At 39.8% G+C, this 15,548-nt stretch overlaps 1 protein-coding gene across 8 annotated transcripts in view; it reads right to left on the bottom strand.

The window, feature by feature from the left end:
• The window catches only part of LOC138630379 (band 4.1-like protein 1), an 84,058-nt gene that overhangs the window by 24,771 nt on the left and 43,739 nt on the right, over positions 1-15,548 (bottom strand). For all 8 annotated transcript variants that reach the window (XM_069714681.1, XM_069714701.1, XM_069714718.1 and 5 more), the window contains 9 exons: positions 14,726-14,863; positions 12,692-12,859; positions 8,539-8,643; positions 3,620-3,662; positions 3,339-3,414; positions 2,734-2,952; positions 2,248-2,335; positions 1,998-2,150; positions 580-677 (listed from right to left, as the gene is read on the bottom strand). In XM_069714681.1, the coding sequence (XP_069570782.1) occupies positions 580-677; positions 1,998-2,150; positions 2,248-2,335; positions 2,734-2,952; positions 3,339-3,414; positions 3,620-3,662; positions 8,539-8,643; positions 12,692-12,859; positions 14,726-14,764 (989 nt within the window). In that variant the 5' untranslated portion in view covers positions 14,765-14,863. The remainder of the gene's footprint in view (positions 1-579; positions 678-1,997; positions 2,151-2,247; positions 2,336-2,733; positions 2,953-3,338; positions 3,415-3,619; positions 3,663-8,538; positions 8,644-12,691; positions 12,860-14,725; positions 14,864-15,548) is intronic.

A 15,548-nucleotide genomic window follows, 5' to 3' on the forward strand; every position in this document is an offset into this window, starting at 1 on the left:
TGTCCGCCTTCAGTACATAACCTGTTCAACTTTTTCTTTGAAGAAAATCCTTCTATGACGGAGCTAGCAAGCTACAAGAATGAGGAAAGCCTGTGGTTGGTCTGGGTGTGCATCACTCAGAGAAAGGTCAGCCAATCAGAAGAGAGCATCACTGATATGAATGCATCTTAAAGACAGACGCAAAACAGCCTGTTTGTAGAAGAGCTCCAGACATAAGCATAAAACTATATTGAAGAAAGACTGCAAATAAAACACCAGAAAAGTGTAAAATATGTGACCTTTAAGCGAAAGCTAACTCTTCTTTTATCATTAAAATCGACAACTATGAGATTTTACTATGAGGCTAGCTACACTGGGAGCTCTATCATTCAGTCTTTGTATGTGCAAATCTTACCTCCAGCACACTCCTATAATACTGATTCAGTATTTATCACAAGGTCACTGGAAAAGCTAAGGCAGCCATGATAGTGACTCGAGTGTGGCGGCCACTAATGAAGCTCTGCATGTGGAAGTGTTTGGTTTTCCTTGATGGACATTGAATGGGAAACTCTCCAACCTTGAGAGTGGATCGATTCTTACCGGAAGAAGGTGTGATGCTCTATGCAGACCTTCCACAGCCTTTTGGCAGCTCTGTGGTTGGGAAGCTTAAAACCGATTGTACTTTCAAACTGCTCATACTGGAAGGGAGAGAGAAGATGATGACAGAGAGATACGAGGAAAATGTGAGGTGTGGGTACAGCGCTAGGTGTGTTTACCATGTTTTGCTGAAGTACTTTGCCTCAATCATTTTTGGAAGACAACATTTTTTAAAGCAACCTCAATACATAAAAAAAACAAAACAATGAATATAAAACATCTTGAAGCTGCATTAACAATGAACCCAGTCAATATAAATAGTCTTTGCTTTGGACTTGCATAAATATGACTGCCACAACGTGCACGTCGGTACATGTGCATGGCATTTAGAACACAGGTTCTGCCCACTGGACAGAAAAAAACTGATCAGAGTCAGGAAGGACAACATCCAATGTTCAGATACTGGGAGCAAATTGGTGGAAAACTATTTTATGGCTCTATATTTACTCTCTTTATCCCTCTGTTCCGACTGTGGCTGCAGCTGCAGCAGCTCTGTTAAAGGGGTTCTTTATTTGGCTCGATCACAGGCTCACTGTGCGGCTCTGTCACTTGACTGGGTCTTGCCCAGACAGTCTGACACACTAAGGCTCAGCAGGGAGGATAAGCTGCAGCGCTGCGCAGCACAATGAGGAGGGCAAAAATATAGACTCACACCTCGCAGAGAAACAAATCTGGAGGTATGAGGAAGATAATTTGTGTGGTCAGTTTCAGGAACAACTGACCACTTATTGATTTTAGCTGTGGTTTTCAACAGGAACAGTTGTTGCAGAATATGAGCTTCAGCTTTTTTGTTTGTTTGTTTAAAGGAATATGTTTACGTTTTGGGTGATGAGATCATTTATTTTCTAGAATATTTACACTCACAGAGTAACATGATAAATATGTATATGTTACATATGTACAAATGTCAAGTTCTGGTTTTATGGTGGATTATGCGCTGGCCATGGGTCTCAGATGAGACTCTAGACATGCATAAAACTACAATTTGTTATTTCAACACTTCTAGACTTTGTGCTAAGCTAGGCTAAACTTCTGCTGGCTGTAACTTCATACTTATTGCGCAGACATGAGAGTGTTACCAATCAAACTCTAGGCAAAACAATAAAGGAGTGTATTTTCCAAAATTCTGTAGACTTCAGTAATTTGCGGGTTAATAAAAACGGTGAGGGTCAAATTAGCAGAAGGCCCGGATATTCTTTCTATTTTATGTAGATTTGTTTTTGAGACTTCCAGTTCTTATCTTAAAAAAAACTTCTTTCCAGCCTGGTTATTACCTTTATCTTTTAAATGCCACAAACATCAACCATGATAAGTAAAATAGATGAAGTGCCCCTGCAATTACCCTCCACCATATTTCATACCTCTCCAGGTCGTATCTTGATGTAGAAGTTGCTCCTCTTATATGAGATCTTCAGGATCTTTGGCCAAGCAAAGCGGTTGATCCTCAGCCTGTCACGGTAAATCAGCAGGCCATTGGCACAGACACCCAGCATTATTTCAATCCCTTCAGAATCCTGCAGCAGACACAGGCACAAATCATTCGTGAGCAACACAATAGATTCTTCAACCTTCCATTCATAAAAAATAAAAATAATTCTAGAAACAGCCAACCTTTGCATGATGGAGGTCTACCCCATACATGGACAATTTCTTTGCATTCTCCAAGAAGTTAATTTCAGCCTCTGCTGGAGTCATCCCCCTGTGGGCAGAAGAACAATAATATATGTAAGCAACGTCAACAGGCTTTCTTAAATAACAATTCCAGGGTGCAGAATTATCTTGGTAATATGCTTGATATATTCACTTCTAAATTCCTGTCTTCCAAACATTATGTTTGGGCACATGCCAAAAAGCAATGCCAAATTGGAAGGTGGCGAAGACCTTCTAATGAAGAAAGTGTTCTCACACTGGCGAGGCCCACACTGTGTACATCTTAATAACAGATGGAGCGGTAATATGATGACATATATCAGCCATATGCATGATGGAGTGTTTTGATAAATCGGAATTCTCATCAGCTGATCATCCTAAGAGATATCTAAGAGAGTTTTTGTGGATAAATGAAAATCAGATTTTAAACAACAGATTGTCTTGTACTTGTAGTTTCGATGGAGCTCCATCACCCTCTCCTCCAGCTCGCGAGTCTGATTGGAGGCAAAGCGAAAATCGCTGACGTAGTCAGAGCCGTGGTCGTCTTGGTCGTAGTCTCCAAGCTCAGCTTGAACACTATAGGAGCCCAGGAGGGCGTGAGTGACGAACGAGCACGGAAGCCGACCTGACAGCATGTCATCCCTCAGCTGCAGACACAGGTAGTATCTGTCAGATGAGACAAAAGGGGAGGAAGGGAGGGAGTGTTGGCAGTCAAACAAGCCTGAGCCAATGCAAGCTCCAACAAGTATTCAGCGTAGTTAATCCATGGCAGTTAGTAGCATTCCAGGGCTAATCCTTGAAAAGGAGAGAGGGATTTGGGTTGCTTTGACACCCGGGCAAATATGCCACGAGAATTGTTACAATACTTTCATGTAAACACACATCAAAGGGAAAATTTTAAAAGGGGGGAATTATCAGCAGACGTGACACGCGTAAGCAATTTCTCCTTTATTTAAGTCTGAGGAGCATCTGACAGCACAGCCAGAGGAGTTACAACTGTTAATATTGTAGAAATGTGCGTGAGTGTGTGTGTGTGCGTATGTGTGTGCTACCTAGTAATATCCTCTGTGAGCTGGGAGGGATCTGGAGGGTAGAACTTGACAGCAAAGGCAAAGTGCCATGAAGAGTCTGAGGAGAGATTACCATGAGAGCTGAAAGCTTAAATATATGCAGTATAATAGTGAAAATCTTAAATCAGAAGTCAGTGTTGGAATTGTATCTAACAGGTTAACACAAAACTTGCAGTTCAATTGCCAACAAATCTAATTTTATGTCTTTACTAATTGAATTTTAAAATTTTCATGTACTACAGCTACTTGTAAAAGACACTCACTGCGCATCTGCTTCTTGATCTCCTTGGATGGGTCCAACCAGTTCTGAAAGACAGACGGCAGAATTCACACAGTGCAGACTGGAAACATGGCTAATGCACACCCCAGTGTCACATTTTGCTCTAATTGCCATCAGTGTTCCCAATGAAAGCCTCTCCATATGGTTAATAAAGAAACTGAGCCTTCCTCTGCTAAGACATGCAGACAGCAGTTTCAAGTCGAGCATGTTTCTTCATTGTGCAGCAAAACCCCTGCCAGCCAGTTACCTATCTGATCTCTTAACATCTGATTGTGCAGTGAACTGCTTCGCCAATGGGGGCACCATTTCTAAATTTGAGTGCCTGAGCATTTCATTAGTGGTGCAGTTCATGTGGACTCACTCATATCAGCAGCTGTGAATCGTGCCGTTTAGAGAGACAAAAATACACATATGGCAGTGGAGAATTTTAGAAGAGCGGCTGGCATTTTCAGCTCAAAAACATGTTTTGTTGGACACAGGCCGTAGCTAATTGGTTTATGTATTTTGATATTTGTTTTTCTATCGCTATTGGTATTATGTTTCTGAAACTGATATTGGTTGGTTATTTAGTTTGTACCCAAGCTTTTCAGGATTAACCTTACCCTAATAGTATATGTAATTCAACGTATGTCACTATGACCTGCATCCAGTTGAGGGTTGGACAAGGGAGGTCTGTGTTAGAACAGGTGAGAAAAAGAGTCTTTGGGATGTGTGGGAGGGTGCACGGAGGTTTGGATGGTACAAATATCTATATTGTGTAAGCTATTTTATCTTTTTATATATTTGGGGCTTTCTTCTGTGTGGTTTTTATGAAGTTACTTGTTTTACTTCATTTTTTTTCTCTGTTATTTATCTTGGTTATATGTCACTTTGGTGTTTCACATCTTGAAAAATAAGGTACTAAAAAATATATAGACTTTTTGTCTTCCAGTGTGGGGTTGCAATCTATCCAGTGTCTTAGCCAATATTATATCTAACCAGGTTTTAGCTCTTTTACCTCTGAAGGCTTGTGAGGTACTCTGGAATCTCCCGCTGCCTATCCATTACTTTTGTTTGTGGATTGTTTCTGTGTATTATTTCAGTCTGTTGCCTGAAATGGCTTTGTAGCTGTACAATGCTATATACTGACTCTTGGGAAGTTATATGACAAAATATTGTTTTCTTCTTAAAACCCCTGTCATCAGCCTATTAATCATAAATTAATCTATAGATTTTACATAGCTTTTCTATTTGCCAATTATTCTAATGGTTCTTATAATTCATTCTAGTCTTCAATCCTTGACCGGATCATGTGTAAAGATTTCAAAACTCCAGCAGCAAGTACACAAGGTTTTCTTCTTTAGTTTAACACAGTTTTTAAAAAATGTCTAAGGTTATATACATATATTTATACAGTATCCATATTGTATACACAGTGTAGTGTGTTAAACATATAAATGCTAAGATGAAAAAAGAGGAGAAAAGCAATGAAATAATTCATATTACAACAATAAAAAAAGATCTACAGGCTTCATATCAAACTGAGATGCCAGAGGTGAAATTAGCAGGTATTGGCAGTTAAAGTGCAGACACCTTAGCATTTACTTCTGTGTCATAAACCAAAGTATTGGACACTAGGAAATGTTGAAATGATGATGCAGATAGATGATAAATTAAAGGATCATTTAGGTGATTACAATGTCTGTATTAAATCAGAGCTGTCCATCTGCTACACATTTCACTCAAAACCAACCTCATGGTGTCACACAAAAAAAAAATCAGGGGAAGAGAAGTCATTGGCATATAAGTCTATACCAAAAGATGATATTTTGAGATATTTGCATTGATAAAGGGCCCTAAAAAAGGGTCAGGGGATCGGCAAAGTCATCCACATCATGGCCAGCCTACCTCTATACATTTTTTGTGCCATTCCATCCCATAATTATCAGGATATTCCACTAAGTAACCTTAAAGTCCCAAAAGGACCATGAACGATTATAAAAGAATTTCATCCAACCATCAAATAGTTGTTAAGATGTTTCAGTCTAGAACAAAGTGGTGGACCAACCGCACGACATTGTCATCGAGGGAGCCAGGCTGCTAGCTAAAATCTAAAACTAAGTATTCTTAAAAAAAATTGTAAGGAGACTAACAAGTCTATTCACTTATTGTAAATGGTATCTATTAAGTTGTTGATATAATCCTTGTGCTGACACACAAACACGTGTTTGTGTTTTGAGCTGCCTATGCCTACAGAGAGCTAATCTGAATACTACAGATCAGCTGTTCATTAACACTGACTGTCTTTTTGGTTGCTGACATGTCATCAGTCAGAGCGGAACCTTGAACATGAGGGGTTAATACAGCACAGTGGAGTCCTGTGGCCATGCCAGGCAAACTGCAATCATCTGTGACAGTTGGCCTAAACACGCACTCACATACACAGGCATAAAATACTCCTCCAGTGTTTAATCAGGCTGGTAAAGGCTTTAAAGAGCTGCAGACATTTATCGTCCCCCTGAATCTATCTTATACCAGCTAAGGGCAAGGAGTGCTCAATTAGTTAGGTGTTCTCTACTGATCTACTTTTTTTTCTGTGGAAAAGCAGAAATAACTTTTAATCACTGACCGTTTACGGCCTCACTCTTGCTTTCGCAACCTTAGTTCATAAAGCAATCACACAAAATAAATGTTCTCCTGAGGAGCAAAGATTAAATTCTCGTTCCCCAAAATGAGACAGAGAAAGGTCATCTGAAATGACATTTTAATTCGGAGGCTTGTTTGGTCTACCAATCAGCGACGACCCCAGACAGTAGGCTCACGCTGCACCACAATAGGCCTGTCTTTGATGAGACTGTCATATTGAGCTAAGCTGAAGCCAAACTCAGGGAGGGGAAAATATTTGAAGTTAAGGTCTGTGTCCTTATCAAACATCATAATTAACCTGTCCATGTGGGCTGAGATCACGCTCGATCCAAAGCCTTAGCCATCATGCACGCATCAAGTCACAGCATGTGAGCTGACAGAGCAGGCATAAGCTGATGATGGTGACAGAGGGTATGCTCCAGATGTTGAAAGGGACTTTGTCTTGTCATATTTCCTATCTTCAAAAGGCAGGAGGTTCTTCTGTAGCCTGTTGTGCAATCACATACCTGCCCTTAGGGAGGTTCACATCAATCAAAAGTCCAAGCCCACATCAAACAAAGAGCCCATATGTGAGCTCATAGTTTGGACCCATCAGTTCAGTGTCAATTACTTAATTTCTGATAATCAGCCTGATCTGTGCACCTTACAACAAAGCAACAGCAATTAGAGAAACCTATTTAGATTTATTTTAAATGTCAAATGATTTGTGAGTTTATTGCTCGTATGAGGAGCAAAAATATCCACAGCTCAGTTCACAGACAGAGCAATTAAAGAATCACTGTTTCTGACAAAGTCAGGTTAAAGTCAAGGGATACACACTAGAGGTAAGAAAAAATGAGGAAGATAAAACTATGATGTTAAAGGGTCAGCTGACTCAAATTATAAAATAAAAATAAAAAAGTCATACCTCTTTTGCCAGTATTTAGAGATACTGGAGATACTTTTGGTTTTACATGCCCAGATTTTGAGATTTCGTACAGAACAGTCAACAGTATTTATAGAGGGCTTTTTCTTAGGTATAGTTATATAGCAAAAAAAGGAAAATATCTGTAATGCAATTGGCTTTGCCCATGTAAACCCTAAGAGAACTATTGCATAATTCTGTAATTCCCCTCAGCATTGTTGTTTGCTTTGGTTTGTTTTTTTACAGTCCACAACTTTAATGTTTAGGCTGACTGTCACCACTCTGGTCAACTTGGTTTCCAGTGACAGTAGGCAGCTGGTTTCAGCCAAAACAGTCATGAACTTACTGTATGCTACCAAATAGTAAACAAGTTAGCAAAGTTAGCAATTATGTGGTGAACATATGGCAATTATTGGCTAAAGGGCCAGATATGTTTCTCTGGAATTGGTAGAAACCAAAACAGAGATGAAGAGTTTAGATCTAAATTTGCAGAATGACTGGAAACGTAGCTCCAAATAAATGTCAATGTTGTTTCTGACGGATGGTCATTTGCTAACATCTTCTCAATACAAACTTTATAAGATGATAATATGTCAATGTTGTGTTTATAGATTTTCATGCTGTCTCCATGTGGCCAAAACATTTATTATGCAGAAATAAAATGTCTCATGTAAGTGCTGTAAGCACCACAAATAACATTCTCCGAGAAGGACATCTCAAAACTTTGGCACATAAATTCATACATGGCTAGATCACCAGCACTATATGATGGTTGTTTTTTTTTTTTCGCCATTTTACACTTTAGTACCTTTATTACTAATGAAAAAATTACTAAATTTAGTGATACAGAGGCAAAACATTAGTTAATTAGTGTGGCTGACTTAAAAGGTAAACCTAAAAAGCTACCCTGCTTACCCTTCAACATGCCATGGTTATGAAAGAAAAGCACAAAAATCACTGAAGTCATTCTGACCTAACTTTTCTTCTTAGCTCTTCAAATCAAACTAAACTGTGGCTCTTGGCTCCAGTCCATGAAGGTTAACCTCAACCCGTGAAATTATATCTGCCTCCAGAGCAGCTCTGTCTCTGCGAAATATTTATTGAACCAAATTTTATATATGCATCTTTCAAAGTGTAGATGAGGCATTTTTTTTCATCCAGTCTTCAACTGCACAAGTTATTCAAGTGCCTTTTGTTCAGACCCAGACTGAGATTGAAATTGCCATTTTCCCATTCAACAATGAATGATGGATAAAGCGCCCCTGAGAGAGCCTATACAGCCAACAAGTGAAAGGAATACAGATTGTTCAGTAAGCAACGTGTGTATGCAGTGAAATCGCCCATGATGCTATTGTGAGACACAATTCACTGACCTTCTGACTGTCTGTATCGGCAAAGGTCAGACCGAAGTAGTCCTTCTCCAGCAAGTTGAGGTGCTCGCACACCAAGTCCAACAGGGTCTGTCCTTTGGAGTGTTTCTGCAAAAACAAACATACACCGTGGATACAATCGTGGTAAAAGGATGAGGAGAAAGCATCAGTCCGATATCAGTATCAGACCCCATTAGACAGCTGTGCTTTCAAGGTAGTGAACACCATAAAACAGTTCAGTCATTTGGTGTTGTATCACAGTCTCTGTGCATCAAACAGTTGAGAGGAAAAATGGACAGTGAATTGCTGTGAAAGATTGGTCTTTACACTGTCGGAAGAGATTTACTCTCCTATTGACAGACTTTAGGGTGACCATTTCAGAAGTATTTCCTTTCACATTTAAGTCAAGGCTCATGTTTTCACATTCAAGAGAAAGTGTGGATTATTTGTCTTAAATCATCATTTTCAACAGGTTAACATCAGGATGCACAAAGAAACATTTTTGCTAATAGTGCTGGAGTAGTCAACCGGACTTTGTAGAGATCAGTGTATTCTAGGAGATTAGATCATGTTTGGACTATTAATTACATCATCTAGTGTCTGCCACATCCCATTCATGACAACACGACATAAACTGGTTTACATCCCATTCAGTTATGAAATACATCATTGTCTCAGAATGATCATCAGGCTTAACATCATTATCTGATGATGAATATAAAAACCACTCAGCTCAAATTGCAGACCTCCGGCGGAGATTACGCGTTTGCTGGGCAAAGACAACAATTACCTGGCCAGCAGTTAATAAGTCAGTCTGCCCAGCCCAAAAACTCCAGACATGACCCTCACCTTTGAGTTGATAAAAAAGGCTCATCATTCTCGAGCTGACAATGCAGGACGCTTACTCTGCAAAGTCTTCAAACCAACTGGGTTTTTACAGCAGGGTCCAAAGAGTGCAAAGAGTGCAAGTCAAAGAGGCAACATTAAGGTTTGTACCAACGTTTGTCCGAATCCATCTTACAGATGCAAACAAGTTGTAGATATTTAATAAGGATATTTTGCAGTATGTGAGGACAACACAATCAATTTAAATATAGAACAAAGAAATATGTTAATGCTTTTTTGCTTCAACTAAACACAGGCTCTTCCTGAGCCTACTTTGTGAGGTGACAGGGAGATGGTGCAAGCAGTTGCCAGGGAAACAGATGCAGTATTATCCCTCCACTGTCTTATTTTTTTGATATCTCAAGGCTAGGGCTTAAAATATTGTTTTTCGTTTTTGCCCCAATAGGTGAAAGGATGGTAGAGCAACAATTGGGAAGTATCTATGAGCTCTGATTACATCAGTGAGTGAGTCCCCAGAAGCAGCAGTGTTTATGTGCAGTAAGAGCTGCATGACATGAGAGGCAGCAAGCAGGATTTAATAAACAAATATGCATTTGAAGTCTTAATTAGTCATGACTGAGGTGATCCAGTCTATTCTCTGTTCTGGACCAATTAAACATTCACCTGTAAAAAAAAAAAAAAGATCTCAGTGTTGCCACCTGAATGGACAGGGGAAAACCCTATTGACAGAATCTTGGCAGCGTGGAAAGACAACCAGGATACAATACTCAATTCCACCCAAAATAGCTCTGTTTAGCATATCGGCCCAGCCAGGCTTGACCATGCACGGGGAAGAGGGAGCTGGGTGAGAGAAGTGGGTGAAGGTGTGCAGCCACCTTGCCTACGGGGAGGCTCCGCCATGCATCCATGACAAGAGACTTAATTAACCCATGAACAGAGCACCTCCTTCCGGGAGAGCTCTCCCAACGTGTGACCTGCCTCCTCGACACAATGTTATTATTGCCTCCTGGAATCATGAGGGAGGTTCAGACATGGCCTGCATGACGTTTCACCCCAGCAATTAAAGACAGGAAGCAGGAGCAAGCCTGTCCGTGACCTGGAAGTCTGACGCTCTCACCAAACTATATAATTTTTTTTTTTTAAAAACAGGCTGGCTTTGTGCTTGTCCTTATCTGGCAATGACTGTCATTGCTGCGAGGGCGGACCAATATTTAGGAAGAGCACTTCGGACACAAAAGCTTTCATAACCATACTGCAAACTATTGTTGTGGTGTGGAAAAGGCCCAAATGTATTTTAGAATGTCTCCGCAGTGCCACAAGAGATGTTGATGCAAGTGTAGGATTCCTGACAGTCTTACCTCACACACACTTGCAAATAAAAAAGTGCCCTCCCCCTTATCACAACACACACAAAAGCTTTCACGCACTTGTGCATAAGTATCCTGAGGGGTGACTCATAATAACATTGCTCTTCTATTTTCTCCTTGGCTGCACCTGACTTGCAATCACATAATAACTATAGATGTCTCAACACCCAGTTAGGAGCCTGTGCTGAGGAGCCTGTCTCTATTCAGAGCAAGCGGCAACCCACCTTGATGTCAAAAATTGGTTTGTGAACTACTGTTTTGAAACTTCTGAATCTGGCACCTTGGCATTTCAATCAAACCTGCCACAAACATAACCTCTTTTGGGCCTAATATCTAATTAATTATGGGATTATTTTCAGAAGAACCACCGTTCTGGTGGTTCTGATCAGAAGGAGTGAATTTAGCAAATGACACAATAGCATTGGCTTCACTTTTCAGACCTGAAGACTGTGTCCATACAGTCTATGGTCCACAGGCAATAAAATCAGACTGCTAGCACATCTAAAGACTAAAACACACAGACGCTGCACCCCACGCGTCAAAACGGCCACCCCTGTTATTTTCTATTCACATTATTTATGTGCCGGCCTGCCACACTTCCTGCCACTGTCCTATTTACAGCAATTTATTTTGTATTTTCCCCAGAGAAAGGCTTTTTTGTATTTCGCAGCTCCTGTAGAAGTTCATCTTTTACTTTGCTCCTGTGGCAGCCCGACTTCCTCACCTTTTTCTGTTTTTCAGTTTCACAATGGACGAGGAGAGACTGGTCAAGTTTGAGAAATATCCTGAGTTGTACAACTCAAAATGCCATTATTCCAAGGACAATGGGCAACTTCCATCCATCATTTTGTTTTTTTCAATGCTTTGTGTGATCCCCGTGCTTTGGTCCTATTGGTGCTAGTACAATGTAGCACATGGCACATGGCGTGTTTTCAGCCTCAAGCTCACTTATCAACATGTTATGTCTTGTTTGTTTATTGAAATGTACAAAAACAAAAGAGTAAAAATGAAAAGATGTAGAAGAAAAAGCCAGTCCCAAACATAACCCCGTGTTAAATCACAACTGTGGTTTTCATAGACATTTACAGGATTTCTGTTCAGCTATGCTAATTAACTCCCAGCTGTAGCATGGAAAGAGAACACTAAATCTCCAGTCTCATTTGCATCATACAGATGTTTTGTTGAAGAACAGCAGAGGGTACTGGGCTGTGACACAGGATACTTGGCTCAGAGATATTCTCTCAGGTACAAATGGTTCCTGACTGATTTATAATGTCCTCAATTTGAGTGTGTATCTACACAGATTCTCTTTGAGTGGAGTGGAATGAAAAGTTAAACCTCACCAAGAAATAGCTTTAAAAAATGTCTGCACAGTCATCCATACAGTCAAGTAACTGGATTTAAAGTCTTTCCTTCACAATTCTGCAAAGATATAGAAAAAAAAAGAAAAAAAAAAGATGTGTATCTCTGTGAAGAGGTTTATGCGGCTGCTAGTCATAAAACATCCAAAACCTTCATCTTGATGCCATGCATTTATCGAGAGAAATGGACTGACATATATTTCCTCTCTCTTCTCTTATGCATTCCTTCAGTTTTCTTTCCCAGCAAGTGGGAAATGCCCTATTTCACACTGGTGGAGCAATGACAACACATATCTTGTGTGGAATGAAGACTTCCATACTGCACTATTTTTTGCTTGCCTGTGTGTGTATTACAGAAATGTGTAAAATGTCTTTGGCTTCGCCCCCCCTGGTGAGCTCTCAGCATGGCACTCTCTCTTTTATTCTCTTTGCCCTTTTTATCCGCTCTGTGCAGCACGATACAACACACACAGCTTTCCACAGAGGAAAGTCACAACAAAGGGGAAGAAAGAAAGTGGCCTTTTTTTTCAGTAGTTTGCTCAAGAATACATGTTAATGTAAATTGTTTTTCATTCTGCATACCTCAACTTCTCCTTCGAACTCGGAGGAATCCAGCAGGGTCATTTTGAAGGGGGCGGTTTTAAGTCGTTTGGAGCCTTTCTGGGGAGATTTGAGGTTCTTGTTTGGCGACGTCTTCTCAGACATGTCATCTGTGTCTCTGTGTTCATCCAGATGCTTGGAGTTCTGTTCCTTTAAATGTAAATGATAAAAAAAAAAAAGAAGAGACAATTGCCACAGTTATAGATCCACCTGTCATCCCGGATAATTAATGGATATTTTAAACTGATGAAAAAACAGAATCAGGACAGCAAATTCAGATGAGAAAATTATGTCATGAAAATACCAGTCGTTTCACAATTCATCATCCCTCTTCATCAAATAACACAATGGTTGCAGTGACAAAAGTGTAGGTCACCATTGTGGGTTTCATAGACTTTGGATTTTAGGCACTCATTCAATATATGCTAACTGAAATAATGAAACATGCTGTATAATATACAATACACTCCACTAACTGCATTGAGTCTGATACTATGTTCCAAATGGCGTACTTATGTACTAACACTCACTATTTTGAGTACATAAGTGCGTTCACACTGTCGAAACATGAAGTGCACTACAATAACCATTATGATGCAGACAAAACGGTGCAGAACATAAATGTGAAACGCTGAACACGTTCCACACTCAACATTCCCCAATCTGGCTACATTGGGGAAAGGGAAGGACCATTGACGTAAAGATTTTTCAAATGCAGGTGTCAAAGGAAGCTGCAGCTGTTGGAGAACACCACACAAAAGATTTTATTTTTCACTAAGTACCACCATAGGATAGAAGGCATCAGTGTGTTTATTGACTGTGTGTATCAGATGGCACAAAAATATGTTAATTTCTGAGTGAAATAATGAAATCCAACAGATGCCACAGTCATTTCCAGTAAGTACAGAATGGCAGTGCGAGGTTTGAGACACTACCCCGTCTAAATTAAATAGAACAACACCAGTAAGAGTCCAAACATGTAAGAGCACTAATTTGATAGTGTACTAAGTATGTCATTTGGAAGACAGCCCTCGTCCTTAAAGTAATCATCACTAAACAATACAAAAGAGAAATCAGAAATGAAATACAAATCTATTTACGACTGCTTTAGAGCAGGCAATACTGTTGCAGTATTAATAAATATGGTAAGGTAATGAATCCAGGCAAGATATTTCTCAACCTTGTTAACTCTTCTCCCCTCATCCACTGAGACTGCAACAGAGAGGTGAGGAAGTTGAGCTGCAACAGTCGCAGGGTAGATAAACTGATACAGGAGCCATAAGCTACAAAAAGTGTTTTCTCTGGGGGAAAACTGCAACAGGGAAAAGTAGTAGTTGTGCATGTCGGGAGGTCAGGAGTGAAATGAACTACTGCGGGAGCCGCGAAGTACAAAAAAAAAAAAAAAAAACTTTTTCAGGCGCAGCAATGCTGGAAGGGCGCCTGCGTTCGTCTAAACACCACCGGTGAAAATAATAGGAGCTGCTGTTTTGATGGTGCCGTGTGGGGGCAAGTTTGTTTTAGCCTTTCAAATTAAGACCTGCTGTGTGTCTACATGTTAACAATGAGTAGATTTTTGGCCATTTGGATTTTTTTTTTTGCCTAACACATTCTTTGTTGAATTTTCCCAGTAAAATACCTTTGTCCGTGTTTAAGCAGTCATCCTTTTGTCACTGAAGTGAGCTGATTGGTTTGATGCGGTTGTCAATCATTGTTTTCGTTTGGAAAGTCTCAATTTAACCAGAACTGATAGTGAATTAGTCCCACTGAAGTTATTCAAGAACCCAAAAACTTTGTACAGCAGATAAATGTAGATGTCTAAATTATATTTAAGCCATAATCCAACCCTATCTTTGTTGAGTCCGTTAAAATCTCTGGTTCAAATCACTGATGTCAAACTAAGTTGTTATTCCTTACTTGGAAAATAAAAGCTAATATCTCTATGTTGTACTTTACATAACCACTCGGATGTCAATGAATTTAGGGGTAATGTATTAATGCAGTTGGGCCCATGCTGACCTGTTTGGCCATCTTGCTGTCAGAGGTTGATTCCTGCATCCCTGCTGCTGTCCCCTGCTGACTGGGAAGACTCCGAGCTTGCTCTCTTCACCTCCGACTCAGGGCCTGCCTCTGTCACTTCAGCAAAGCAACAGCAACCTGAGAAGAGACAAAAATATAGAAAATATAAACATTTGTTCAAAACATCTCAGCTGAGTACAGCCATCACCTCAAAATGCTTTGTCAAAAGTATCAGGGCATGCTTTCTTTTAGAGTCAAACAAGTGTCAGGACAAAATAAATTCTTAGTAAAAAGTACCAAACGCAAAAGTGATACAGGCACTAAAACAAGGATCACACCTTCATTACAAATTCTGAAAGCTGTAAAAAAAAATTGACACACCATTTATACAGACATAATTCACCTTACCATCAAGGACATTTATTTTAATTACAAAATCCCTCACTGAGCTAGATGATGATCATACATTTAAGCAAGAGAAGCGCTGCCACTAAGATGACACTTACCAGAAAAAAAGAAAAAGAGATTGTCACAGACTGTGATCATTTTGCATTCCTTCAGGTGCGAAGGTGTTGAACCAAAACCAGATAAAACTATCACTTATCCATGAGCAGACACCTTATGCATGCTTGTCTGTCATTGTCTGTCATTGTAACTGTAGTGCACTTTATGAACAGCAGTTACTAGATTAAAATCACTGTATGATCCATTACTTACCAATTTAGGGCTATATTCTATTAAAATAAATCAATGATACAAAGATGTAATCAGTATAAAGCAGGTACTTTTTTAATGATACAGGTGTGTTATGTACAATCGGTGT

Source organism: Brachyistius frenatus, unplaced genomic scaffold (genome assembly GCF_029030835.1).
Source record: "Brachyistius frenatus isolate BFR_SWC_R1_liver_20210118 unplaced genomic scaffold, ASM2903083v1 Contig_4, whole genome shotgun sequence".
NCBI lineage: Eukaryota > Metazoa > Chordata > Actinopteri > Embiotocidae > Brachyistius > Brachyistius frenatus.